The 26666-nt window shown below is 28.7% G+C and overlaps 3 protein-coding genes across 3 annotated transcripts; 1 reads left to right on the top strand and 2 right to left on the bottom strand.

The window, feature by feature from the left end:
• Positions 1-5666: 5666 nt before the first annotated feature.
• Positions 5667-10976, bottom strand: LOC8279591 (cation/H(+) antiporter 20). The gene is made up of 4 exons (XM_015724513.3): positions 10493-10976; positions 9189-10214; positions 6638-7579; positions 5667-6209 (listed from the first exon to the last, which is right to left on the bottom strand). The coding sequence occupies exons 1-4, from the start codon at positions 10670-10672 to the stop codon at positions 5820-5822; spliced, it is 2538 nt and encodes an 845-aa protein (XP_015579999.1). The 5' UTR covers positions 10673-10976; the 3' UTR covers positions 5667-5819.
• Positions 10977-18562: 7586 nt separating this feature from the next.
• Positions 18563-19584, bottom strand: LOC8279590 (cytochrome P450 94A1). The gene is given in 2 exon segments (XM_048380082.1): positions 18563-19028; positions 19030-19584. Coding segments are annotated over 2 exon segments (723 nt in total). The 3' UTR covers positions 18563-18860.
• A 3590-nt stretch (positions 19585-23174) lies between these two features.
• Positions 23175-26356, top strand: LOC8279589 (origin of replication complex subunit 2). The gene is made up of 6 exons (XM_002527699.4): positions 23175-23472; positions 23579-23685; positions 24346-24478; positions 24768-25062; positions 25616-25843; positions 25922-26356. Exons 1-6 carry the CDS (start codon positions 23344-23346, stop codon positions 26119-26121), a joined length of 1092 nt encoding a protein of 363 aa, XP_002527745.1. The 5' UTR covers positions 23175-23343; the 3' UTR covers positions 26122-26356.
• The last annotated feature ends 310 nt before the right edge of the window (positions 26357-26666 follow it).

The raw sequence follows: 26666 nt of genomic DNA on the forward strand, positions 1-26666 counted from the left end.
TTCTTTCATCAGAAAAATTATCAAAACAATAAATGAAAGATAGCAGTAAAAGAATGCTTGCATGGAGATCTACACACAATTTATAAAACAATTAAACACACGGTCGGTCTTCTCCTCTGATACGCGATTTTCACGTCATCACTCTCCTTCTTTCCTTTGTTCTTTATATTTTAATGAATAATTTATCATTAGTAGTTTGGTTATGGAAGATAGGCAAAACCAAAAATTTACTTTCTATATTGTACTAGAATACTAAAGTTTGTGAATATTTGAATATATTATGGGATTTCAATTACTGAGTGCAATTAGTGTTTGTTGTACCTACACGTCATTCTCCAGCTAGCTGATGACTTGAATTTAGTTTTATTATAATTACTTATGTGTAGGATATTTAATAAAACCATTCACTTTTGCATCTTCCGTCAAAAAGGATTTGATAATTATAAAAATAAAAATTTAAAAAATTTCTAAAACGCAATCAATTGTCTGAAACGAAAAGAAAAATAAAAATTTAAAAATGAATTTTGCCAATATTTTATCATTATCCGAATAAGCTACACTAATAAAATAGTTATAAAATTATGAGTATATGATTTTTTTTCTTCATTTTCCAATTATAAATTAAGTTAAAAGCTTCATATATCTTAATGATATTAAATCTTTAAATTCATTTTAATACTATATTTTTTTATTTTTCTTTGGAGTAAAATTATTTGTCTTTTATATTTTTTCATACTGTACTAGTTACCCTCTAACATTTAAAAAATATATTTTTTTCATTTTTCTATCTTATAATTTTATACTAAAAACCTCTTTCATCAAAGTTTTCGTTAACTAGGTTTAGTTTTATTTTATTTGTTCTCTGATCTTTGGTGTAATATACAAATTGCCCCTTATAGTTTATTTATTATACTAAAATCCATTTGTCTAATTTTTACACAAAAATCAATTTTAATATATGTACAAAAAAAATTAACTTATATTCTTTTAATTATTCTAATTTTTAGCATAATTAAATTCTAGTAAAATTTAAATATCTTAAAAGTACTTATATCAATCAAAATATTGAAAATTCATATAATTTGATTTTAAATTGTTGAAATTAAATAGATATTATTCTTATTATTAATTTTGTTACAGTAAAATTGTAATTTTGATAAGAAGCATGAGGATCAAATTATATATTTTTAATAATTTAGTTCTTTAATTTCATTGATTTTCAAAATGCAAAGAAATTTTAGCATAATAAATAAAATATAGGGGGTGATTTGTATATTACACAAAAAATTAGAAGACAAATAGTATAAAACCAAACCTAATTAAGGATTTTTTAATAGAAATTCTGACCAAAGGGGTTGTTAGTATAAAATTACAGAATAAGAAAATGAAAAAATATATTTTTCAAATATTAGAAAATAATCAGTATAATATAAAATATTATAGGGACAAATAGTAATTACACTTTTTTCATTCAATCTGTAGTACCTATTAACAATTTATAAAAATTTTGATGACATGATAGTCAAAATTTCGTATCAGCTTGCCACTTAACTGTTGCGTCATGTTTATTAATATTTGGTACTAAAAAAACTAAAAATTGGCTAGGAGTTAAATATGTATGTCATAATTTGGATATTAAATATTACAATAAACCTATGATCTTCACGTGTTAAAAAAATTAATTTTTTTGAAATTCATTCAACAATTAATTTATTAAAGTATAAAAAAAAATATCAATTTCGCACGTCAATAAAATGCGAACGAATGGTAATCTGTCAAAGAAAATACTTTTTTTCCCGAAACTCACTAACAATTGAATCATTAGAATATAAAAAAAGAAAGAAAAAAACTCAAATACAAAGATAAATAAAATATCAATAAAAACATTAATTATTAAATATCTAACTCATCATTTACATATTAACTATTTACAAAATGTTAGATAAATCTTTAAAAAGAAAATAGCAAAGGAGGTGCCAGTGTTAGAGATTAATTATTGTAAGCTATCTATTATTGGGGGTTATTCCTTGTAAATTAGCAACATTCTTACATGCATTGATGTTTTTCTTTGTTGGACCATGATTATGGCATTATTCGTTGTGTACTGTTTGGCTAATTAAATTTTATGCATTCAAAGAGTTTTAGCAAAAAGAGTTTATGTTACCTCATGATTTGGGCAATATTAAAAAGATCTAAAGTACCAAGATTTTATTAGATGTTCAATTACTACTCAATTTTTTATTCTTTCTTTTCAGTACCACATATAATGTAGCAGCTGAGTGACTAGTTAATGTGGAGTTCTGGCCAATTAGTACCATAATCTCAAAAAGAAAAAAAAAAAAAAAAAAGAAGGTATGGTATTGAAAAAGAAAATAAAAAATTTAGTAATAATTGAATACGCGTAAAATCTTGATACCAATTAAGCTATTTACCCGATATGTCTGGCACTCGATGAGTGCGGTGCTGTTACAAAGATTAATATTTGATACGCACTTGGATGGATACCTGTGGTGTTGAGTTGTTTTGTATTATTGTAATGGTTCACTGAACGTGCAATGCTGCAATATCATGAACGTTTTGTGCATTTTACACCAAGCCCATATATGAATCTGATCAGATCAGTTCTGGAAAGATGCCTTCTCTTTACAAGTTACTGAAGTGGAACAAAATGATCTGGAACTGTCACTTAGTTATGCTCTACCCTAATTACAGGAACCACCTTCAGCTATGTTGCTATTAGTATATCTGCAGAAATTAAACTCTATTTTTGTTACATCTGCTGTGTTTTTGTGTATTTCTGGTGTTTTTGTGATTTAGGGGTTTACTGGTTATGTTTTCTGCTAATAAACTTCTGCTATTACTAAAAAAGAAAAACAAAAAATAAATCTTCTTGTTATGTTTTGTGTATTATATTCAATTGTATTAAAAATTCGTTTTTTATTTAAAATATTAATAGAAATTTATGTATTACAAAAATTTACATCGGAAATAAAGAATTTCTCAATATTAAAAATTATTAATCAAGTCGGTCTTATTTTTCTCATATAAAGAGAAAGAAAGAAAAAAAGAAATCCACCTATAAAACTGAAATTATTAATTTAGTACCTCTAGTATATTGTTTCTGCACTGTAGCTATATATTACAAGAAGTGGCAATTTGCTGGGTTTTACATTTTATTTAGGTTTTATTTTTCCTGTTTTAAGTCATTAGTCTTTCTCATTTCTAAAAATTGAAATTGTAATTAGTGTTAAATGATTAAAAACTAGTGTTTTCTTTATAATAATTAAAAATATAATAATATTTAAAATTATTTAAAACTAATAATTAACCACATTTTGACTACTCTAAATAGATCATCGCTTTAACCTTGCTGCTATAAAAATTATTATTGAATTCTTTTTTTTTCCATTGTTATATATTAGCGGTGAATATTTAGTTGGTTCAGTTTAAAACTAAAATGCACTATTTCTACTAAATAAATAAAATCAGTTTTGAAAATAAACTAAATCGAACCAAATTTAAAATTAAATCGAATTCAATAAATTATATGTAAATATGAATCAAACTGAATAGAAAAATTATAATAAGCGTACTAATTAAATTGAACTGAATTTAAAATTAGCTTAAAATTAAACTTTTACTAAATAATTAAAAATATTAATTATTTTGATTTATTCAGTTTATTTACATTCTTTTCTATGAAATCGAATCAAATTGATATAATTTTAATCATTAAAAACTTAAACTAATATAAATAGTACTGAATCGGTTCAGTTTGATTTGAATTGATTCGGTTTGAATTTTAGATTTTTGAGAGTTATGCTCCACCGACTACGTACTACTAATGAGGCAATACATATTCCAATGGCCCATTTGAGTCCCTATAGAAGGCAATGTTTCTTCTAAGTTCTCGTTCTCTTGCAACGGATACCAATCAACTTTTTAATTCAAAATTACTTTTGTCTCGAATTCTTAATATTGATCATCAATTCTACTAAAAAAAAAGAAAAAAAAGAAACAACCATCAAAATTCAAACCAATAATTCAACGGCTACTTATTTTTTTCTTTTCTTCTTCTTTTAAATATTGATCTCTTAATAATTGTTTAACTCCAGAAAAGAAAACCATTTACCAACAAAATCATAAAGCAAATTAAATCAAACTACTACATGTTTAAATATTGTCTACTAATGGGTCCCTTGGCACATTTTGATAATACTTTATCAAACTACTCTGTAGTGCATTGAAGAAGCACTGCTGCTCCATTATATGTACACTCATATTCACCATCCTGCGTAATTGTACACCTTGTTTTATTGAAGTTGAAACATTTCACCAGAATTTCGTATTATTATTTTGTATCAATTGCATATGAGCCAAAAACTATTTACTACCTTTTCGAGCTCACCGAATTCTTTCTACCGTGATAAACTAAATTAGTTCTATATTTTAGAACTGAAGAGAAAATAACGAGAAAATGATTATACCATAGAAGAAGTAAGGAAATCAATCTCTTTTAAATATGCAACATGGATTCCGGCAATACAACATAGTTCGACTCTCGTATTAATCCGAATAAATTATCTTTTTTCATGAAGGTAAATTTTTATCTGATAGACAAGAAAATAGCAAGTACAAATTTTAACTCGATAAGATATACACATATTTATTTCCGTCGTTATCTCGTAGTTTCTATAAGATCGAAATGAGAGGGTTGATATATGAATTTTCCTTTCTTTTACGACATATTATTAAAGGGTTGAAAGAAAATAGTCTATCAAGCTATTCATAAAAGTCAATTTCTATTACACCAGGACTATGAATGAATCCAATTATTGAAATTGCTCAATATCACTTTTTAGCTTTTAGAATCTATTTCTTAGTTGGTACTAACTTTGCAACACTTTCGTACACAAAACCCATGTGCCATACAATAACCAAAAGCAGCTCCACCATTCAAGAGAATAAGCAAAAGAGCTAGAAATTGTTGCAATATTAGCAAGAGAATAGGAATAACGAAAGGTTATGTCCTAAGCTAACCATAATAGTTTGAAATGTTATTTGCAATGCCACGAAAAATAAAAATTGATGCGCAAATTATAGTAATAAAACTCTGAATGTTGGCTACATATCGGAAGAACAATTGTAAATATTCAGACGATATAGTTTTAACTTTATATCTGTAATTATAATTTATAAACTATAGTAATTGCAGATTTTAATTATCTTAAATATTATGCTTAGCAATATTCACCTATGAGAAATTAAATATATCATGACTTTGGTTCCGCATGTCTCTCACGACAAGTACTAGACCTATTAAATATGTGATATGATCCATTTACTTGAAAGTGAATGTGTACACCACATCTGAAATAAGCATTTTCCATAATTCTGATTTGTTAAGAATAGTGTATAAAGATTCAACTAAGACTTTGTTTGCTTTGAGACATCATTTTCAGTATAAAGTATTTAACTTCTCCTCTTTAATTTGAATAAATATTTTTCAATTTAATTTTTTCTTTTATGTGTTCAGAGACGGAACTAAATTTAATATACAATGATAATAATAAAAAATTATTTTTTACTATTATAATATATTTTTAAAGTCAAATTAAAAAATCAACTTAGTATGCTTTTAAGAGCTAACCATAATTATAAAAAAATGAAAAAGAATTATATATTTGCAACTCTTTTTATTTATATTTCCCTTCTGCTGATCAATTGGCCAAACTTACAAGACCAAGATTTGGGAAAACAGAAATTCAAAATTACAACCTATATATATTACAACTTAGCAACCTTAAATTACTTGATGGTTAGACAACTTTCGAGATCTCCCTCAAGCCTGAAGACCCATCTGCTGACAACTTGTCATGGTGAGAATGCACAATCTTTATTGCTGGAGCTTCCTCCGCGTGAGCTAAATCATGTTGTTGAATTACAAGCACCGAAGAGACAACACCCTTCCCTGATGATGCCAACACATCTCCGATAGGCCCCAACTCGGCATGCTCAGCTGGGTGGTCCGCCAGTTCCGCAACCATAGTCGACGGAAATCGTCCTTTGCCAACAACAATAAGATCATGATCCCCGCTTCTCCCTATTGCTAACACTCCTTCTACAATGTTGCTATCTACCTTCTCTATGTAATCTACCATTCCGCCCCACTTGCTTCGGAATTCTGTTAATGCAGTGTCATCCAGTTCCTAATATGTTCCAAAAAAGTAACTGAACATGTTAAACGATGGCTAATATTATAGTACATAAAAGTCCAAAATTTAGTAACATATTCCAATAATTTAAGAATCTGTTTCCCATTATTCTCTTTATTAGGGGAAAAAAGAAACTTTGATTAAAGTTCTCTTTTTAAATTAATTATACACTTACATACCTATATAAACTCTATGATATTGTTCCCAAAAAAATATTAAATTTATATTTCCATACGTTTAAGCCTTTATAACTTTGATTAAATTTTAGTCATAATCTTTATAATTAAATATGAATCTCTTACATATTCCTATACTTTATTTAGTCTCTATAATTTTTCTCACAATTCTATTTATATCCTTGTAGTTATTTTACTTTGGCTCAAATATGCTCAATGAACGAAAACGAGTTGAAGAACACTTGCCTTTTCCTTCTCTGGGTTCATTGCAGCAGTGGAGAAGCTATACCTCTGCAGTTCACTACTCTTGGATGGAGAAGAGAGTTGTAATAAAACAGGTTTACTCTGCATCCCTTCTCTTTTCAGAAACCTCACAACCGTAACTTTAATCGCCGGATGTTCAGCCATTCTGCCACCCAATTCCAAGGCTTCACGATCATCAGGTCCACCAAAGAACATCACACATACCCTTTGTGCAACAGCACTGTCATGCCCTGGAGTTTGAGCACCATTTCCAAATCCACGGTCCACAAAAATTGCCACCGAGCATGGAGATTTCTTTAGCACCCTCTGATTAACTAATCTCCATCCATGGCCTACATTATCCATTGACTGATCATCACCTTGTTCTCCTCTCCATTGTTTATGAAACGGGAGAATGATCATGGCCACCCTCTTAGTCTCAGCTACGTGACAAATATCCTCATGCATAGTTGACAAAGATGAAATTGCTGTCGTGGGTCGAACTGAAACATGTCCCAATTGTCTATAGGCTTGGAATGCTCCTGTAACCTGATCACAACCCTCATCACCACGGCGGAGACGATTAATGAATGGCAATCCATTTTTACGTAGGCGTTGAACCATGATGATTGAGGAGGATCGCTCGGTCAGCTCAACAAGGTGCATTATAAAGAGCTTGAGTTGGGAAGTTTTGGTACTTCGAATGGATTCAATAAGAGTGATAAGTGAAGGTACATTTCGTGGTCCATAAAGACATGCAAGAATACGTAGCTCGTCGCTGGATTCATTGGTGGCGGAGAAGTCACGGAGCTTCCGGTGAGTGCGAGTGGAGATGTTGCCATCCCCACCAGCTGGTTTGTAGATAGCCATAACTGTTGGAGTTGTGATGAAGGTGGTGAAAAGTGCCATTACAACTAGAATAGCAAATGCCTCGTCATTTAGAACCTGTTAAACAGTGATCTAACTTGTCAGTTTCTAAACCAATTGAAAATAAAATTTAATTAGTCCAAAGATATACATCCTAAGGAATAAACAAATGAAATAACCTAAACAAATCAACTATAATCTTATTAAGTATTTTATATTCCATAGGTAATATCATCATAACGAATAATTAAAGCATAATTAATTATAAAATTGAAAATTTATTTTTATTTTAGAGTAGACATTTAACTTTATTCTAGTTACACAATTCGAATTTATTTCGTTTTAATTATTTAATTTTAGTTATGTATCTCAATTTAATTATTTCACAAATGAAAGATTCACACTTGGAAAGAATAGCTAGGAAACAAATAATTAAGAAAGAATAATACATATCAACTTTTTAATAGTAATGTAATTAAATTGTAAAATTAAGATTAAATGATTAAAAGTAAATGCAAAATTAGGTAGACTGCTACTAAGTAAAAATATAGAAATCATATATCTACCATGGACCTTCAGTATTCTTCGTAAGGTCACTGATACGATATACGATATAGGAGAATCTAAGAGGACATAAAATGCCCTAAGTAAATTACTTTATAGTGGAGAGGGAAATCCCAAAATATGGAATACTGAAAGATGGGAGAATGACAAGATCTGAACGACGAAAATTATTGTGTTTTTCCTTGCTGCAAAGGGAGTTCTTATTTATTTATTATGATTGATAGTAAACAAGGGATAACTGTATAAGAATGTGTCAACATTTATAATTCATGTGAATGCAATAACACATAAATATGACCCAACTAGGAAATCATATCACTTGAGGATTATGAGGGAAAAAGTTTGATATAAAAGTCTTACTCCTGCACACCATCTGCTTCTATGAATCTTGCTACGGGAGTTTAAGATGTATTTCTCTTCAGTCACGTGCATAAAAATTACTAAGAATCAACCATAACTTGCACTAAATGTATTAAAATGAGAGAATTTATTTGTTTTCAATTAAGTTGTACAAAAATTTATTTGTTTTCAATATTTTTATACCGGACGGGTTTCAGATATTAAAAATTTTCAAAAATTATTCTGAAGGAATTTCATACTATTGTTTTCTTGTTTTTATTTATTTTTAAAATTTTGAAAAATAGTTTAAAGAAATTCTATTTCTATTTATTTGATTTTCCTTACTTTGAAAAGTACTTATTTATTTAGCTTCCTTCCAAAGTGAATTCTCAACTTTTTCCTATTTATACAATATCCTTGTTATATTAATATTTATATTTCTTAGTTATTTTACATTGTGCTCTCTCTCTCTCTCTCTATATATATATATATATATATATATATATATATATATATATATATGTATGAAGACTGCAATAAATAAAAAAGTAACAAACAATATAAATTTTATATTTTTAAATTAAATAATTAATATATTTTTTATTTAAAATTAATAAATATATATCAATTATTTAAAAGGTTTGGTATAGAAAAAAAGGTTTCAGTAAAAGAATTTTTGATTAAAAATTATTGCGCCTAAATAACTCATCTTCTTGATGATCAAATAACTATAATATTTGAAAATATAAATAATTAAATAAATAATAATAAAGTGGGAACTGACCTTCTTTTCTTTGCCAATGTTGAGAACAATAAGTTCTACCAGTCCTTTGGTATTCATCAAGATACCCAGCGTCAACGATTCCCTTGCAGGAATCATAAACATCATCGCCACCACAAACGTCCCTACAATCTTTCCAGCACATGCCGTTGCTATAACCAGAGCAAGAAGCCCCCAAGCCCTCCCGCCGTGAATGGCTGCAACATTAGTCTTCAGTCCACTAGAGGCAAAGTAAAGTGGAAGAAGCAAACCTGACACGAAATCTTCTATCCTTTCTATCAATCTCTCTGCAAACTCTCCGCCTTTTGGGATCGTTAATCCGAAAATAAATGCTCCAAAAATTGAATGGATTCCTATAAGATCAGTCATGAAACCTGATACCATTACTCCTGCTAAGGTTAAGCACATATAAGCTTCATTGACCACACCATGCTGTGGGGAGCATCTGCTGGCAACCCATTTCATGGCGGGTCCGATCACAAGTAACATAAAAACAACGAAGGCAACACCAGAGAGAAGTACCCAGAGTGATATTAATGGACTCTTATGCTGGCCATCGGCTTCCTTTCCGGCTAAAGCAACTGCCAGAGCAAGCAAGATCCATGCAGTGACGTCGTTAAATGCAGCTGCTGCTAAGGCAGTTTCACCTACTTGAGTTGTTAGCAGTTTAAGCTCTGCTAGGATGCGAGCTAAGACAGGGAATGCTGTGATGGAAAGGGCTACCCCCATGAAAACTAAGAATGGCCCGTAGCCAACTTCGTCTTCTCCTTTAACTGTTCTTCGAAGGACAAAGGCTACACCTATGCCACAGATGAATGGTAGAGAGATCCCTGCGAAAGCTATGCCAAAGGCACGCTTACCACTTCGTCGAATGGAGGATAAATCGAGTTCGAGACCAACGAGGAAAAGAAAAAAGAGAAGGCCAATACTTGCTACGGATTCCAGTATAAGAATGCTCCATTTCGGGAAAATCCATTGCATGTACTGTTTGTTTCTTCCGAAAGCTGATGGCCCCAGTAAGATCCCACCCTACAATATGCAATTTATTTCTATTTACTTAAATGACAAGCAAAAATATAGTGTATGCTTTTATGCACGAATTAGCAAAGAACTAACATGTATGAAATTGTATTTTGTATGCACTAGAGGGCCAACCATATTTTTAAAGAAAATTGTAGTTGTTGCAAAGTCATCAATAAGATTTGGCTTAGTACTTGAATTGTCTCCAGACTATAAATTCTCCCTTATCGAAGCCAAATTAACTTTAACAAAAAAGAAAAACAAAATTGTAAAAGAAAGGGACATACTACTATCTCGGCAATGACTTTGGGTTGGCGGAGAGGCTTGAAAAGGAAGGCAAAGAAGCGGCTGACGACTAGGATTAAGGTAGTTTGAACAATCAATAATGGGAAGGCAAAGTGCAGGGGATTATCTCCTTGCCAGACTCCATTTGATGATGTTTTAATGGAAGTTATGTTTACTGGCATGTTTGTTAATGCTTTAGGGTTAATTTTCTTTTCTTGTTTTTAGATTATCATCAAAAGGAAATGGACACTGAAGAGAAACTTAAGTAATTTATAGAGAAGGGAACTGTGAGTTGGGTGTCTAAAACCGTGATTTGTATTGGAAAGGTAGATAAACTTACGGGAAACTCTAACTTAGGACCCAAAAAGAAAAAAATAAATAAAATAAAATGTGATCTGCAGGTGGCAGACTTGTGACTACATTTAAAATACTTGGGCTAGTCATACAGCAAAATTATAGGATGCAACAATTGTGCCAACGTCAATTTTAATTTCCACCATATGAAATCCAAGCCAACATGGTTATCATCAAGATCTTCTTGGAAAGCTTTGTTTTTCTCTCTTGGAACTCTTCCAGGAAATAGTTCTTTGTGCTCTGAAAAGCACATTAATAGATACTTAATTTTCCATTGCACAAGACTCTTATTTGTACCGATGCGATTGGCTAATATGTATGAGATTGAAAGAGATTAATTCAATCTTTTCATTGGAGAAAAGTAATTTTCAATCTTTAAGCCAATAATATTAATATGCTAAGATTATAAAAAAAAAAAAAGGCTCTTTATCGTGATCCAGAAAGTAACATCGTAGCGCCAGCAAGATTGAACTATTACTTTAATGAGATGTGAATCTAAGTTCCTTTCCATACATTTCCAAGTACTTGCTTAATGATATGCTGCCTTTTAACTTATATGCCATCCTTTTGTTCTTTTTGGCTGAATATTTCATGCTGAAGTACAGAAAGGTATACAGAAAGATGGATTTTCTTCTCTTATTTTAATTTTTTGTTAAGATAGAGGGGATCGCCTACAGAACTACAGGAAGATGGATTTTCTTCTTTTTTTATATATCTCAGAATGTAAACTTACAAAGACAGAATGTAATAATATATCTTTAATATAAGTTACAAGATTGTTTAATTAATATAATTCTAAAACTAAATAGTTTATACATTAAAAAATATTTTTAAAAAATAAACTTATGACTTACCCATAATTTAAATAAATTTGAGCTTGAAAATCTGAATAGTTTAACCTCAATTAAGCTTAAAATTGAGGGTGCAAACAAATCGAGCAGATCTGAATATGTCATTGCTCGATAAAATCATATTAATGATCGAGATTAGTTCGAGTTTAAGATATTCTGAACGAGCTCGAACAAGCTAAAAAGTGAACCGAATCCGAATCAAACTCTACATATTTAAAAGATTAATATTTTTTTATCATTTTATTTGTTTCATTATACAAATAAAAATAAATTAGATTATAAATACTAAAACTAATAAAAAAATCCAGAAAGCGGAATAATCTCAAAATGATGAAAAAGATCTCTTTAAAGAACTAAATAAGAGAACTTTATTGTATTAAAAATAAAGTAAATGAATGGAACAAAAACCTTTAATAGCTATTATTACATCTTCAAAAATAGAAAGAATAGAGAAAAACTCCATCGCCACTACTTTGGTACTGAAAAATAATCAAAAGATCTGTAATTAGTGCACTAAAAGATCGAAAGAAAAAGACTTCTTCTGCACCACATAATTTCCAGGCTCAAAACCAAGACTTCTTCTGCACCACATAATTTCTATCTGTAATTAGTGCACTAAAAGATCGAAAGAAAAAGAAAAAAAAAAAAGAAAAAAGTCAAACACATAAAATGACATGCAAAAATCAAACTCCCTCCACGAGACCCTTGCAAAAGGCCTTTGTCCATTCTATCTGTGAAGTATTTACTTTTGCAGTTGAAGAAATAAAAATTAGACAGAACCTTTGAAAAAGGGAAAATTAAGTATTTACTTTTGATTTTTTAAAATGTAGAAAAGAATCATTAAGATTTATTATATTTTGTAAAATCTTATATTTAAATCATGTCAATTACTTTGAAGTTATTGTTAAGGACCTAATAATAGGATCATTAAGTTAAAGATTGTATATATTATGTATAACTTACATTATATACTAATAAAAAGATATTAATATATTAGACTCTTATATTATATATACTTTTTTAAAGAAGAAATAAACATATTCATGTCTGTAAAAGTGCATTTTGCCCCCTGAACTTGGCGTCAATAGACAATTAGATCATTATTTAATTTTTTAGCCAATTTATCCAACAATTTGGCAAAAATGTAAGTTCAACCTAATCAAAAGGTTTAACCAATATATGCAGTTCAATTTGTTCATTGGACTTCATACTGAATATCAAATTTTATGAAATTAATTCTTTATTGCGTTACAATGTAATTTCTTAATTTTAACATGATTTACTCTTATTATCTAATAAAAATAATACAATGATATTTAATTAAAAATTTAAGTTAAATAATATTATGAAACTCGTATAAGATTATGTTTTTATTTAATTTAATATTGTCAAAACTTATTTGAAATGTTTTCTTTAATTTTAAGAATTATTTATATAATTTTTGTAAATATTATAATTTACCATAATTAATAGTTATTGACAAACAAATAATTAGAAATTTTAGATATTTAAAACAAAAACAGAGTCATATATCACATAAAATTTAGGACTTGTATAAAGAAAATATAAAATAATATTGTAATATATTTTAACTCCAACAAAGATTTAAAGAGGAGCAACTACTAATTAAGCTAAAGTAACATTTTTTTAAAGCAGTTAAACTAATATATCCTAAAGGCTTAAGTGCAAATTTAATCCCAATCTTTCGCCTTTTCCTGGAATCTAGCATGAATTTCAAATTTTGGAAAATTGAGCCCTTAAGTTCTCAATTTTTGCAATCCGAAGTATCAATCATTATTCCGGTGTTATGTCTCTAGTGTGTCAGGCGGAGTTTTTGCGTGTGTATAAGTTTGACACGTCACTACCATGTATTATAACCTTAAAATCATCGTTCAAAAGCGAATTTCCAAATTTATCCCTTTTTTCTTCTTTCTTCCTATTTGTAATGGCTGGAAACCCTAATTTCTACATTTGTAAATGAATCTGTTGTAAAAATCAGGATTTTCAGTCGTTACAAATAGGAAGAAAGTGAAAGATTTGGGAGTTAGCTTTTAAACGGTATGTTTAGAGTTATATTACATAGCAGTGATGTGTTATTAAACTTATACACGCGCAGAAGCTCGGCGTGACATGCTGGAAAGATCATATCAAAATAAGTTTTCAAATTGCAAAAATTCAGAACTTTAGGACTCATTTTCCAAAATTACAAAAGTCATGCTAGATCATAAAAAAGTGCAAAAGATTTGGATTAAATTTGCAATTAGGCTATCCTAAATTTCACATTGCTAAAATATTTTAAATTACCGTATTATTTTATATTTTTATAGTAGTCGTACATTTCATGTTATATACTATTTTTTTAATTTAAATGTTTAATATCTTTTGAAAATACATTTAACTAATAATTATCAATTATGATAATTTAATATTGTTAAAAGAAATAAACTAATATTATAAATTATGTAAAGTTTGGCAATGTTAAATATAATAATTTTATAACTATTAAGTCATATTTATATGATCTAATAGTTAAACAACTAATCCACCAAATGAACAAATGACTCATTATCTCAGTGTTCTCACCAGGAGAAGATTCGAGACCATGTCAAATACTAAAAATTATTAAATTATTATTTTTATTAGAAGTTAAGATTAAATATTTCTAAAATATAAAATGTTATTCTAATTTTGCAAAAAGAATAAATTTATATGAGTTTGATAATTTTATTTCATTTAAAACTTTCAATTAAATTATTATCTAATTATTTTTAAATAATATGATTAAATTATGTCAAAATTAAATAATTTTACTTTAGTTCAATATATTTTTTATATATAATTTGACAATTAGTATAAAGTTCAAGGACCAAATCGAGGTTTTGTATTGAGTAAGTCCTTTGATTGGGTTGAATTGATCATTTTTGCCAAGTTATTGAGTAAATTGACCAAAAAACTAAAACCTGAACTAATTGCCTATTGATTTCTAATTCAAGGGGCAAATTGGTATTTTCACCTATTTATGTCAAATTAAAATAATAATTTAACTTCGTCTAACTATACTTTACATACCATTGCTATACTGTTTACATATTGCTATTACTATTACTTTTTTATTTCCTTACATATTACTATTATACTATTTTTTATTTCCTTTAATTTGTAATAATTTTAATATATAAATATAAATATGAACATAACATTGCATTCGTCTTTATTGCATTATGAACCTATAATCATCCATATAATCTTAGAATTTAAATAGTATTTATATAAGGTAGATTTATATAATTCTAAAATTATATTTTAATTATAATTAGTATTAGATAAATTAAGTAACAATCAAGTTAATATAATTCAATTAGAGCACTATAATTTTTATTGTTATTATTATTATTATTATTATTATTATTATGATAAAGCTATGATGATTGTTAATATTTAGTTTCAATTGGTAAAATTCTTAGCTTTTTGATGAATTATTCACACTATTAATTTGGTAGTAGCTTTATGATATCATCTCAATATACTTTTTCTTTTTTTATTTTAATGAACCAAAAATATCTGCAAGCTTATATATAAATGTTATGTAGATTATTTCTCTTATACAATATCTTTTTTCATTAATTATTACTGTCATTTTTATATATTGTTTTAATTCTTTATTTGTTACATTATAATTAATACTGAAAATATAGTTAACATGCTATTTTTGAGATTAAAAGTTATTATATAATTTAAAAATTAATTTATTAGTTAATATAATATTAAAAATATAATTAATTTGCTATTTCTAGAGTTAGAATCATTGTCAATTTAAAACCCTAATAGAGTTAGATTTTTATAATTAGATTTGTAGTAAATGAAATATTAAAGGTAAATATTATTATATTAAACTAATAAATGATAAAATAAACCTCTCTCTCTCTCTCTCTATATATATATATATATATATATATATATATTAGACTATAAAAGTTTATAAATTAGTTGCATGAGCAAAGAAAAGAGGCGAATAACAATAATAGGAAAAATAAACATTAAGACTTACAAATAAATTATATCTTTTTAACTAAAATCAAATTGAATCCAATTAACATTTAGTTTGGTCATTAATATTGTTGAAAGATATAGCAAACTATTTGTGATTTCTAAATATTTGCCAACTGTTTTTTTTTTTTAAATAAAAAGAGATATATAGGTAAAAACTATGACAAAAATAAGTATTTCACCGTAAAAAGTATTGATTAGCAGGATTTAGTCATCTTTACTATAATTAGCCATCATTATCATATTGCTCATATTGATAAAATGGTTTTAGAGTTTAACAACTTAAAAAATTTTATTTTTTAACTATCAAATCGATATCATCAGATCAGTAACTTTTTAAACCGTGATTTGACAATTGAACTATGGAATTAAGAATTATTACGCTAAAAACTCATGCTACCAGACACGGATAACATAAAAATGATAGCTGATAAGAGTGAAGGTGGTTGAATCCATTCGAATCGAAATTTTTTCACAATAAAAGACTTTCTATATCACAATTTGTAACCTCATATTTTTTTTTGTCTAAAAAGAAACTATATATATTAAAAATTATAAAATAGTTAAACCATTGAGTACTTTTTATACTCATTTTAATATAAATTTTAATTAATCTTTGTAAAGTCTCACTATAATTCATTCCAATAACTTATATTGCAATCTTGTAGTATAATTATATAATACAATTGAGAAGTTATATATATAGTTAACATAATAATCACATACTACATTTTATGTAAATTTGAACTACTTTTCAAAATTCTTATCACATTTGTAATATTTTAAAAAAAAAAGTGTCAAAATTATTACCATTACACATTCTATAATTGAAATTATGAAATATATTAAAAAATAGGATAATAATATAAATGGTCACTGAATTTTGTATCTCACAAAATTTTAATTTATCTCATTTCAATCATTCAATTTTAATTTTAATTATAATTTAGTCCCCCAACCAATAAAGAATTAACATGATATAGTTTCTTTTTTGATTACTTTTTCTCATTGGCTATTTATGCCACATGTCAATTTTTATTTACAAAATCTGAAATAAAAAAATTAAAATTTATTACTAAAAACGAGACTGAATACAAAGTTTAGTGACTATTTATATTATTATCTATTAAAGAATTACATAGTAGTATAAAAGTTTTATGTTGAACCTTTTTATATAAATTTAAATTAATATTTTGCAACTTTTCATCTAAATAAATAATTGTTTCTAATAACTTGTTAACATGTTTATCATAGCATAACCTATGGTGTAAATCATGTAATATAATTAAAAAACTACATACTTAACATTAAAAATTACATGATAAAACACTTTTCTTATAAAATTGGCCTAAGTTTTATAAATGTGCATCACGTTATGTAAATTATGGAATATATTTAATTATTATATAGTTAACAAATTACATTATGAAACTTTTTATGTAAATTTGGATTACGTTCTATGAATTGCACAATATTATATAATTCTTTCATAATTTGACAAGATTATTATCATTGTAAATCCCATAGTGTAAATTATGAAATACAATTAAAAATTATATAATAAAATTAAGATTACGTGATAATTTTTTTATGTAAATTCCAACTAATTTTTATAAATTTACATCAAATTATGTAATTTTATTAATAGTTTAATAGATTTTTTTATCAATGCACATCCTATAGTGTAGCTTATGTAATATAATAAAGAATTGTTTACATATTAAAACTTTTATGTAAATTTAAACTAATCTTTATAAGTTATATATTATATTAAGCAACTTTTTCAATTACTTTGTATATTTTCATCACTATACCTTTAATGGTAAAACTTATATAAAAATGCACAATAATTACACAAATTTAATATATAATTCTTCATTAGGAAAAAAACTTGATTATTTATAAGCCAACCTATAATAGCAGGTTATCTTATCTTTTTGTTTAATAATATTCTAAATTAATATTGAAGTCTGATGATATTATTAAATAATACATCAAGACATTAAATGAAAATATCACGGCACTTTAAATTACCGTACCTTAGATTTACTAGTTGTATATTCATGCGTTGCACAAATGTTATTATTATTTGAATTATGAAATAAGTTGATAAATACAATTTCATTAATTTTTAATATTTGATATTAATTTGTAATATTTTAAAAAATAAAAAAAAACTAACTATATTTAGATGTCTTTTCTAATTTTTTTTTTAAATTTTATTAGTACAGTAATATAGAAATTATTTTTAAAATATTTATTAATTAATTTTAGTATCATATAAATTAATACTATCAATATAATTGATATTACTATTTTTTAAGTTTAAAACTTATTGTATAATTAAGAACTAATTTATTATTAAATATAATATTTAAAATATTATTTTCTAGAGTTAGAATTATTATCTAATTAGAAATTAATATATTAATTAATATAATATTAAAATATAATTAATATGCTATTTTTTAAAATATAATTAGTATCATTATCTGATTAAAAAATTATTTATTAGTTAATATAATATTAAAATATGACTAATATTATATTTATTATGATTAGAATTAGTTTTTACTTAGGAATGTAAGTTATTAATCATTAAATTAATAGAAAACATAAAAATTTAAATCTCATGTGTCAAAAATAATACACATATCAAAATAAAAATCTTATATGTCAAAAATTAAGCACACATGTCAAAAAAAAATTTAATATGAAATATATAAAGATTTTACTTTTTCTTCTAATTTATTTTCTTTTTGTTAAACTGCCATTGGCTGTATTTTTTTAATTGCATTTGTTTCCTCACAGGCGCTGCAAAGCAAAGAAATGAACAGACATGGAGCGAAGACTTCGGAATTGTTTTCTTTTGTTGAGTAAATTGTCTATACAAGGACTGATACTCCATTGAAATTGCATGCAGGGAGGGAACTCTTCTTGCCAAAGAGCTTCAACTCTTCTTAGCTATTTATATCCATTTAGTAATAAATCTTCAATTTATTTTATTCTGATACCTTTCCAAAATCCGCCGGATTTACAAAATACTACAGACCACTTGCCATATGTTTTGTTGACTCCTTTGTTTTATCCTAATCAGCAAATCAATTATATCTTACCCTCAAATAAATAATCCTAAATCAGACAAAATTTCCAACCACCTCTCGGGCTTAAACTCTGAACAATCTTGGCCCCATACCTTCTCCATCCTGCCTATTGCATAAGCTAAATAATCAGCAAACCACCTTTTCCCTACACGTGTCCCGTCTGGCAAAACATCATCGTCCATCGTTAATCTTAAGTTGATGGCCACAGGTGGAAACAGTCTCATTATCTCTGATATAGCTGTGCAAGCAATGAAGCCTTTTTAAATCATCATAGCTAAATATTCTCATTCTTGATTCTGACACCGCTTCCAGCGGTGCCACTTCAGTTAGTTCTTGATAAATCAAGCGTCCACAACAAGGGTTTTCCATGAGCAACCAGAAAAACCATGTTAAGGCAGTTGATATTGTGTCCTTGCCGGCAAGAACAAAGCTTATAACTATATCTCTCAAGAACTTGGTCTTTTGTTCTTGATCTTGAAATTCATAATCGGAACTCAAGAACATGAATCTTGATAACAGATCTTGACTCTTGTCACTCTCTTTTTCTTGATTTTTTGATTTGATGATCTCCAAAGCAAACTTATCGATAATTCCAATGGCTTCTTTTAGTCGTTTCTTTGATCCAAGATTGAACAATCTTTTGAGCTTCCATACTAGTGGAAATAGAGACAAGAGTCTAGAAAAGAAGCAGATTACTACAGCATTATCAAAAGCTTTAGCAAAAGGCAAATTGCGCATTGGTAGTAAATATAAACTTTCCTAACACCCGTTGAAGATCAAAGATTTGCCAAATTTGAAATTTTTCTAATTTAGAATTATTTACCAGGGGGTGGGACACAATTGATTTGTTGACTAGGAGAAGATAAAGAAGTCAGCAAAACGTGTGGTAAATGGTATGTGGTATTTTATAAATTCGGTAGCCACATCATCAAATAACTGTCGAAATTCTCATTGGTACTGGCGGGGGTAACAGAAATAATAAGAGAAAAACTAAAATGAACAAATTGAAGGTTTAGTACTAAATGAATATAAATGGCTAAGGTTTGATACCAGTGGGGGATTTTACCCCTGAAATTTAGTTCCACTGCAAACAGTTTTACGGATCTCTCATCTTTTTGTGTTCGCAGGACTGCTAAATTTTTAGCGCATAACCTGGCTCATCATGCTTTTTCCTTACCTGTTGACGATGTCTATGTTAGTGAGATTCCCTCATGTATCCAACACTTCCTGTTTGTTGAGCCTGCAACCTCATAGTCTTTCTTCATTATATTATCTATTCTGAAAAAAATATAAAAAAATTGGATGAAACTAGTTTTGGAAATTTGAGTGAATTTGTGGTGAATGAATTGAATTTATTAAGTAATGGGGGAGGTTATGGATTATGACAGCCTGACCTAGAGAAACGGTCCGACAAGAGCAGGAAGTGGACGCTGGGGCAAGGATAGGATGCCTGAACAAGGAGCGGCTTCTGGGAGGCTTCTAGGATGGCAGCACTCTAAGGTACGGGGTTACATGAATGAATCGAATTCCATATTGAAATGGGGCGTGGAATGATTGATAACATATGTGTAAAGAGTTGGAACCAATCACATGAGACGCCTTTTGGTTGTTTGGCTGTGGAGTTGTAGGAACTCCAAAGTTAAACGTGCTTGGTTCAGAGGAACTCTAGGATGGAGAACCTCTTGGGAAGTTCTCGAACCCGCCAAAGGGACAAAACCGTGAGACCGGTGGGGACTAAAGAGGACAATATCTCATGTAATCTGGTTCTAGATACCAAAGGGACAAAACCGTGATACAGGTAGGGACCAAAGAGGACAATATCTCATGTAATCTGGTTCCGGATCGTTACATAATAGTATTAGAGCCTGGTTTCGATCCAGGGACCTGTAGGTTATAGGCCCACCACGCTTCTGCTGCGCCTCTAGTCGGTTTCTCCGCGCCTCCAAAGCTCGCCACCATCGGCCATGGACGACGCAGCCCATCCTTCTCTCTTCTTCCTCCTCTCCTTCTTCTTCTTCTTTATTTTCTTTCCTTTTTCCTCTCTATATCAACTTTTGGTTCCTGAACTTTTCGTCTTTACCATTTAGTCCCTCAACTTCTTAAATTACAATCAATTTCACCCTGCAAAATCTTCGATTAATCCTTAAACTTTTCTTTAGTTTTTCAATTAAGCTCCTAACTACTTAATTTGGGCCAAATTAGAATTATTAAAAATATATAGTTACTTATTTACCCTTGCTTTTAAATGTAAAATTATAAAAATACCCTTACCGACATATTTAATTACAAAAATACTAAACATATAAATTTTCATTAAAACCCCAATATTAATAAAATTATATTTTAAATCCTTATTCCAAGATAAATTTTTAGTTTAATCCTAATACACAATCAATTTAATTAATCAATTTGCTAAATATTTTTCAATTGAAATTAACACCATTAGTTAATTAAAATGTCATTTCCCCAATAATTCTTTTATAAAATATTCTTTACTAATTCTTTCATAACTTTCAAATATAGAAATTAATTTATACATTCATATTGTGGAAAATCAAATGACTGAAAATATAATCCATTTTTTAAAAAATTTACTTAATTAATTTTTTAAAAATTAAATAAATTAAATATACAAAATAACTCCCTTATGTTGTATAGTATTAGAATTCTATTTAAATCATTTCAATTAAATCAAATAAAAATAAAGTAAAATAAATTTAAATGAAAACTTATTTATTAACTATAACTAATATTATTATTATTAAAAGAAAAATTCCGGTTATTACATGGATAGAAGTAGAGAAGTAAATGTTAAGATTTTCTAAAAACAACTTTTGCATAAATTCTCGGCGTGGTAGTAGAGAAGGAAGAGAGAAGTGCAAGTGAAAGACAGGGAAAGTTAATAGTAAAAGGATTATTTTTTTTATCTTAGAATTATATGCTTGAATTTTTTATTTATTTTAACAAGTAATACAAGTTATATTTAAAAGCCTAGTTTAAGTGAATTTTTTTTTTAGTTTTAAAAGTGAGAGGTTTTAGAGTTATGAGTCACCTCAAACTCAGTACTAGGGCAGAGCACGGTACTCGGAGATTCCGAACTGTACTGAAAATATTCGTTGACTATTTGACTTTCTTCGAACCAAACCGTACCGAAATTTTTCTTTTAGACGGTTTTGATTCTTATTAGTTTTTCATACCGAGAGCCGTATCGAACTGTCATATTGTCCCAAACTAAAGAACTAAAAATAGAAACGATTTAAAAAATTTATTTATATAATTATTTTTATAATAAGAAAATTCAAATCTTAAGCTCAATCTTAAAATCAAATATAACAAGCCTTATCAAATACAAATCTTACAATTTTATTTTAATAAACTATAAGCTTAATGACCAAATCTAAAATAGAAACACTAAATTTTATATTTTATTACAATATTAATTATTCTTTAGATTTATCTCAACTTTTTAGCAAAGTTTCAAGTTCACATCATTGTTATTCATTTAATTGAAAATATAGGACCTAAAATCTTTATAAATCTTAATAATAATAAAAATTATTCTCCTACCAAATAAATTAACTTATTAACTTATGATGATGTAGTGCTAATATAACATTAATCATGTTTATAAAATAATTCTTTAATAATATATCCTTTAATAAAATAACACTATGAAATATATTTTTCAGTTGGATAGCGAAATATTACAAATATTCAACTTGATAGATTATAATTATTAAATACACATATTTATTTAATATGTAATTTTTTATTAGCTTGGTAGATTGGAAATGAAGTTTTCTATTATATAGTTATTGAATACAAGTATAATATAATTGTAATAATCTTTTTTTTTGTATATATCTCAAATTAATTTCAATCTAATTGATTTAAACTAAAAAAAAATTAAATAATCTAAAAATAGAAAATTTATGGATCCCCATTATCTCATGCCGAACCATCCTATCAAACCTAATCTCTATGCTATGGTACGGTTCTGGAGATTCAATTTTGGAATGTCCAATATTTGGTATAGTTTTAGAGATTTTCAAATTTTTAGATTCTTCTAAATCGTGCTTATACTTACTAGGTAAGTTTTTGGTTTTATGACCAATGTAAATGATGGATTACCCTTAATGATTCTTTTAGGGGTAATTATTTATTGACTCCAAGTTTAGGAGTAAATTGTCATTTTAGGCAAATGTTATGAATATTGTTTTACTAATTTTAAAATATAAGGATCAAAGTGTACACTAAAATAAACTTTAGGGGTAAGTTAGCATTTAACCTCGAACAAAATCCCGCCACACCACCGCCCTAATCCCGCCAACTACCAGCACTCCCCTTTACCATCCAAACACATGTTCATTTGAAGCCACTGTTTGTGTGCGATGTTTTAGACTTTCAAATTCATGTACTTTCTATATCTCTTACTTCAATTCCTTCTTACCATTTTTCCTCAATTTATTTTAATTCGTAATTTTGATTGCTTAAACCATGGAAATGAACGATGTCGAAGAAGAGGAACTTGGATTCTCGAGGAATTACTTTCTAGCAAAAGAGTTGGGCAGTACGAATAAGAAATCAGCCAGCAAGATTTCTGACATTGATCTTGTGGATGAACAGGTTCTTTTTTTTTTCTTTTAAATTTCTCCTCATTATTTGTCTAATTTCTTTTTCTTTAACTAATCTCAAGGATTAGTGTCATTTAATTTCTCTGGTTAATGTGCAGGAGCTAAGAGCAGCTGCAGCTAATATTGAACCAAAACATGAGAAAGAGATAATTGCTCTTATGAATAGTTATAAGAAGCTTTATCCCAGATGGGTTTTTGAGCTTAGGTAGCTATTGCTCCTTTTTCTTATTATCAAAATGTTTTCTTTTTCATTCTTGTTTGCTTCGAAATTGTATGAGATTAGAGTTTCGATAACTATTCCATGAATATTGAAATGGGTGTTATTAAAATGCATTAACATATATATGGCACCCATCAACAAAACAAGACATTATTAGAGGGACTTCTTTTTAGCACTATAGATCAGTAGCATAGGCCACATAGTGTAACAAATGAACCTCTGCTTAGGAGAAAATTAATAACTTGAGGAATCAAGTTCAGCAGGATTTAGGAGGTGTTGTTAATGTTAGACAAAAGGATTTACAAAGAGGTGCTCTCCTGGGCTGTTTAGGTGGTTACTTTTCTAATTTGAGATGCCATTTCTCTTCCTTGCAATGCAATTAGTTCATTTTTATCCGAAGTTGGCTGCAAAGCAGAACCGCCCATCTGATCCATACTAATAATTGATCTCATTCTAATTTGAACATTTAAATTCAACTAGATGGGTAAATAGAAGATTCAAGAGGCCTGTTTTTGACAAGACTGTTTTATGTCGAAAAAAACTTCCAACTATAGTTTTCGGGCTTGTTTTTCACTGTCATTCCAAACATTCCCGTAAAAGTCATGCATGGCATCCTATTAATGTTCTTTTCTTGTTGTGGGGTAGGTGTGGTTTTGGCCTTCTAATGTATGGATTTGGATCTAAGAAGGCCTTAATTGAAGATTTTGCTTCTACAGCATTAACAAAGTATCCTGTAATGGTAGTCAATGGCTATCTTCAGTCAATTAATCTAAAACAGGTACTACTGCTGTTCTACTTGGAGCTAATTCTGAAGTGGCATTAGTAATTTGCACGCTGACAATGCGTGGACCATAGATTTAAGTATGAACTATAGTATGCCATCTATATCATGCTCAATACAGAAGTCACCATTTTTTCTTCTCACAATTAAGGCCATTTCTTCTCTTTCTTTTTCCTGGCTCGGAAGTCTTGCAATTTGAGACACAAGAATCATAGGAGACATTTTGTTTTATTTAGTTATATTTTTTTGTCTCTCTCAACTTAATGATCATGGCGTGATGGTATAGGTTATAATTGCTTTAGCTGAACTTTGGTCGGATCAATTGAAAACCAAGCGAAGGACTTCATCAAGCATTTTACCTAAAGTTCTACAGCCATTTAGTTCTCGGTCCATGGATGATCTTCTTGCTTTCTTGGATGCATCACATGTGGAGGGAAATGATTCTTTTGTATGTGTTGTCATTCATAACATTGATGGGCCTGGATTAAGAGACTCTGAAAACCAACATTATCTTGCACGAATTGCTTCTTGTTCGCATATCCGTATCATTGCCTCTATTGACCATGTCAATGCACCCCTATGTAAGTGTACTCTAGTTATTTAAGGATAGCATGTTCAAGACTATGAATGCTGTTACCGGTTGCACAGTAATTCTATTCGAAGTGTTGTGACCTTTGGGACAAAAACTGTTCAAATTTTTTAGATTAAACATGCGTCTTACTAGGGAAACTGCTAATGTATTCCAAATGATTCAAAAGAATGGTGCATGGTTTGTTGTCTTATTTACCCATTGATATTTAAAACCTGAAACATGTATATTGATATGGGCATATTAGGATCAACGGTCTACTCATTATATCCAGTTAATCTTTTAAACCTGATAATATTCATATTTCAAGCATTTCCAGAGTAATGGTCAGATCCTAAGTAATGCCTCGATGCACCGTTAAGTTGTTGGTACACCTTGGATAGTTCAAAATGCCTTTTGATACTTCCTTTGATTGAGAAACAAAACTTCCTTGCAAATCTTTGTTATATTTTCTTTTATTCATTCTTTTATATTATTAATTGCCCTTTTGGGTTTTTTCCATTGTTTTTTGAACCTAAAAAGCACATCCTGTTGTTTGTGGGTAGTGTGGGACAAGAAGATGGTTCACACACAGTTTAATTGGTATTGGTATCATGTTCCCACATTCGCACCATATAAGGTTGAAGGAATCTTCTTTCCGCTGATTCTTGCACACAGCAGCACAGCCCAAAGTGCCAAAACAGCTGCAATAGTTTTACAGAGTTTGACTCCCAATGCTCAGAGTGTGTTCAAAATTCTTGCAGAATATCAACTGTCTCATCTTGAAGAAGAAGGCAAGTAGCTATGTATACATTACTTATTACGTTTCATCTCTTGAATCTTATTTTTTCTATTTCGTTTGTCATGTTCAGGCATGCCTATCGATAATCTATATGCAGTCTCTCGGGAGCATTTCCTTGTGAGCAGCCAGGTTACACTGAACTCCCATTTGACAGAATTCAAAGATCATGAGTTGGTCAAGACTAGAAGGCGCAACGATGGCCAAGATTGCTTGTACATCCCTCTTACAGCTGATGCACTTGAAAAGCTACTTTCTGAAATTAGTCAATAATGTACTGTCATTTATACACATGGCCGTTACTTTTAGCTTGAAATATCTTAATTCACTCGTGTTCCTAGTGCACGAACTAAGTTCGTGATTTTGCTTGGCTGAACTCTGAATTTGGGCCTGCTAGCAGATTCTTCCACATTGCACTCGGTTTGGCAAGGTAATGCCAGTTTAGACAGAGGTGATGGGGAGTGGAGAAGGAAATTAATTTATAATGCCTCTTGGATAGCCAGACTTAGTAATTATGCCTGATATTTGCTTTCTTCGCACTATAGCTTTGTTCAAAAATTGACTATAGCTGAGTTCCCTCACCTGGGATGCACCTCATATGGCTTAATCTTGCAGGAGTTTTCAAAGTCTGTGGCTGTTTACTTCATTGCTCTAAATAATTGAAATGAAGAGACAAAAAAGAAATGCCTGAAACAACCAGCAACCGGGAAAAGAAAAAGAAAAAGAAAAGGTAGATCAAAATATTCATTGGATATCAGAAGTCAGAACTGAAATCTGATGCCCGAGTAGAATTAAGTTGAGGGTAAGCTCCCCCTCAT

The sequence above is a fragment of the Ricinus communis genome, chromosome 10 (assembly GCF_019578655.1).
Source record: "Ricinus communis isolate WT05 ecotype wild-type chromosome 10, ASM1957865v1, whole genome shotgun sequence".
Lineage (NCBI taxonomy): Eukaryota > Viridiplantae > Streptophyta > Magnoliopsida > Malpighiales > Euphorbiaceae > Ricinus > Ricinus communis.

What these genes read in the sequence shown, in the direction of transcription:
- LOC8279591 (XM_015724513.3), bottom strand. Translation starts at nt 10,672, where the DNA reads ATGCCAGTAAACATAACTTCCATTAAAACATCATCAAATGGAGTCTGG. An exon ending in ACATTGGCAAAGAAAAGAAG is followed by an intron (nt 7,580 to 9,188) that starts GTCAGTTCCCAC and finishes ACTGTTTAACAG; the next exon opens with GTTCTAAATGACGAGGCATT. An exon ending in TGAACCCAGAGAAGGAAAAG is followed by an intron (nt 6,210 to 6,637) that starts GCAAGTGTTCTT and finishes GGAACATATTAG; the next exon opens with GAACTGGATGACACTGCATT.
- LOC8279589 (XM_002527699.4), top strand. Translation starts at nt 23,344, where the DNA reads ATGGAAATGAACGATGTCGAAGAAGAGGAACTTGGATTCTCGAGGAAT. An exon ending in AGTCAATTAATCTAAAACAG is followed by an intron (nt 24,479 to 24,767) that starts GTACTACTGCTG and finishes GTGATGGTATAG; the next exon opens with GTTATAATTGCTTTAGCTGA. An exon ending in CCATGTCAATGCACCCCTAT is followed by an intron (nt 25,063 to 25,615) that starts GTAAGTGTACTC and finishes GTTTGTGGGTAG; the next exon opens with TGTGGGACAAGAAGATGGTT.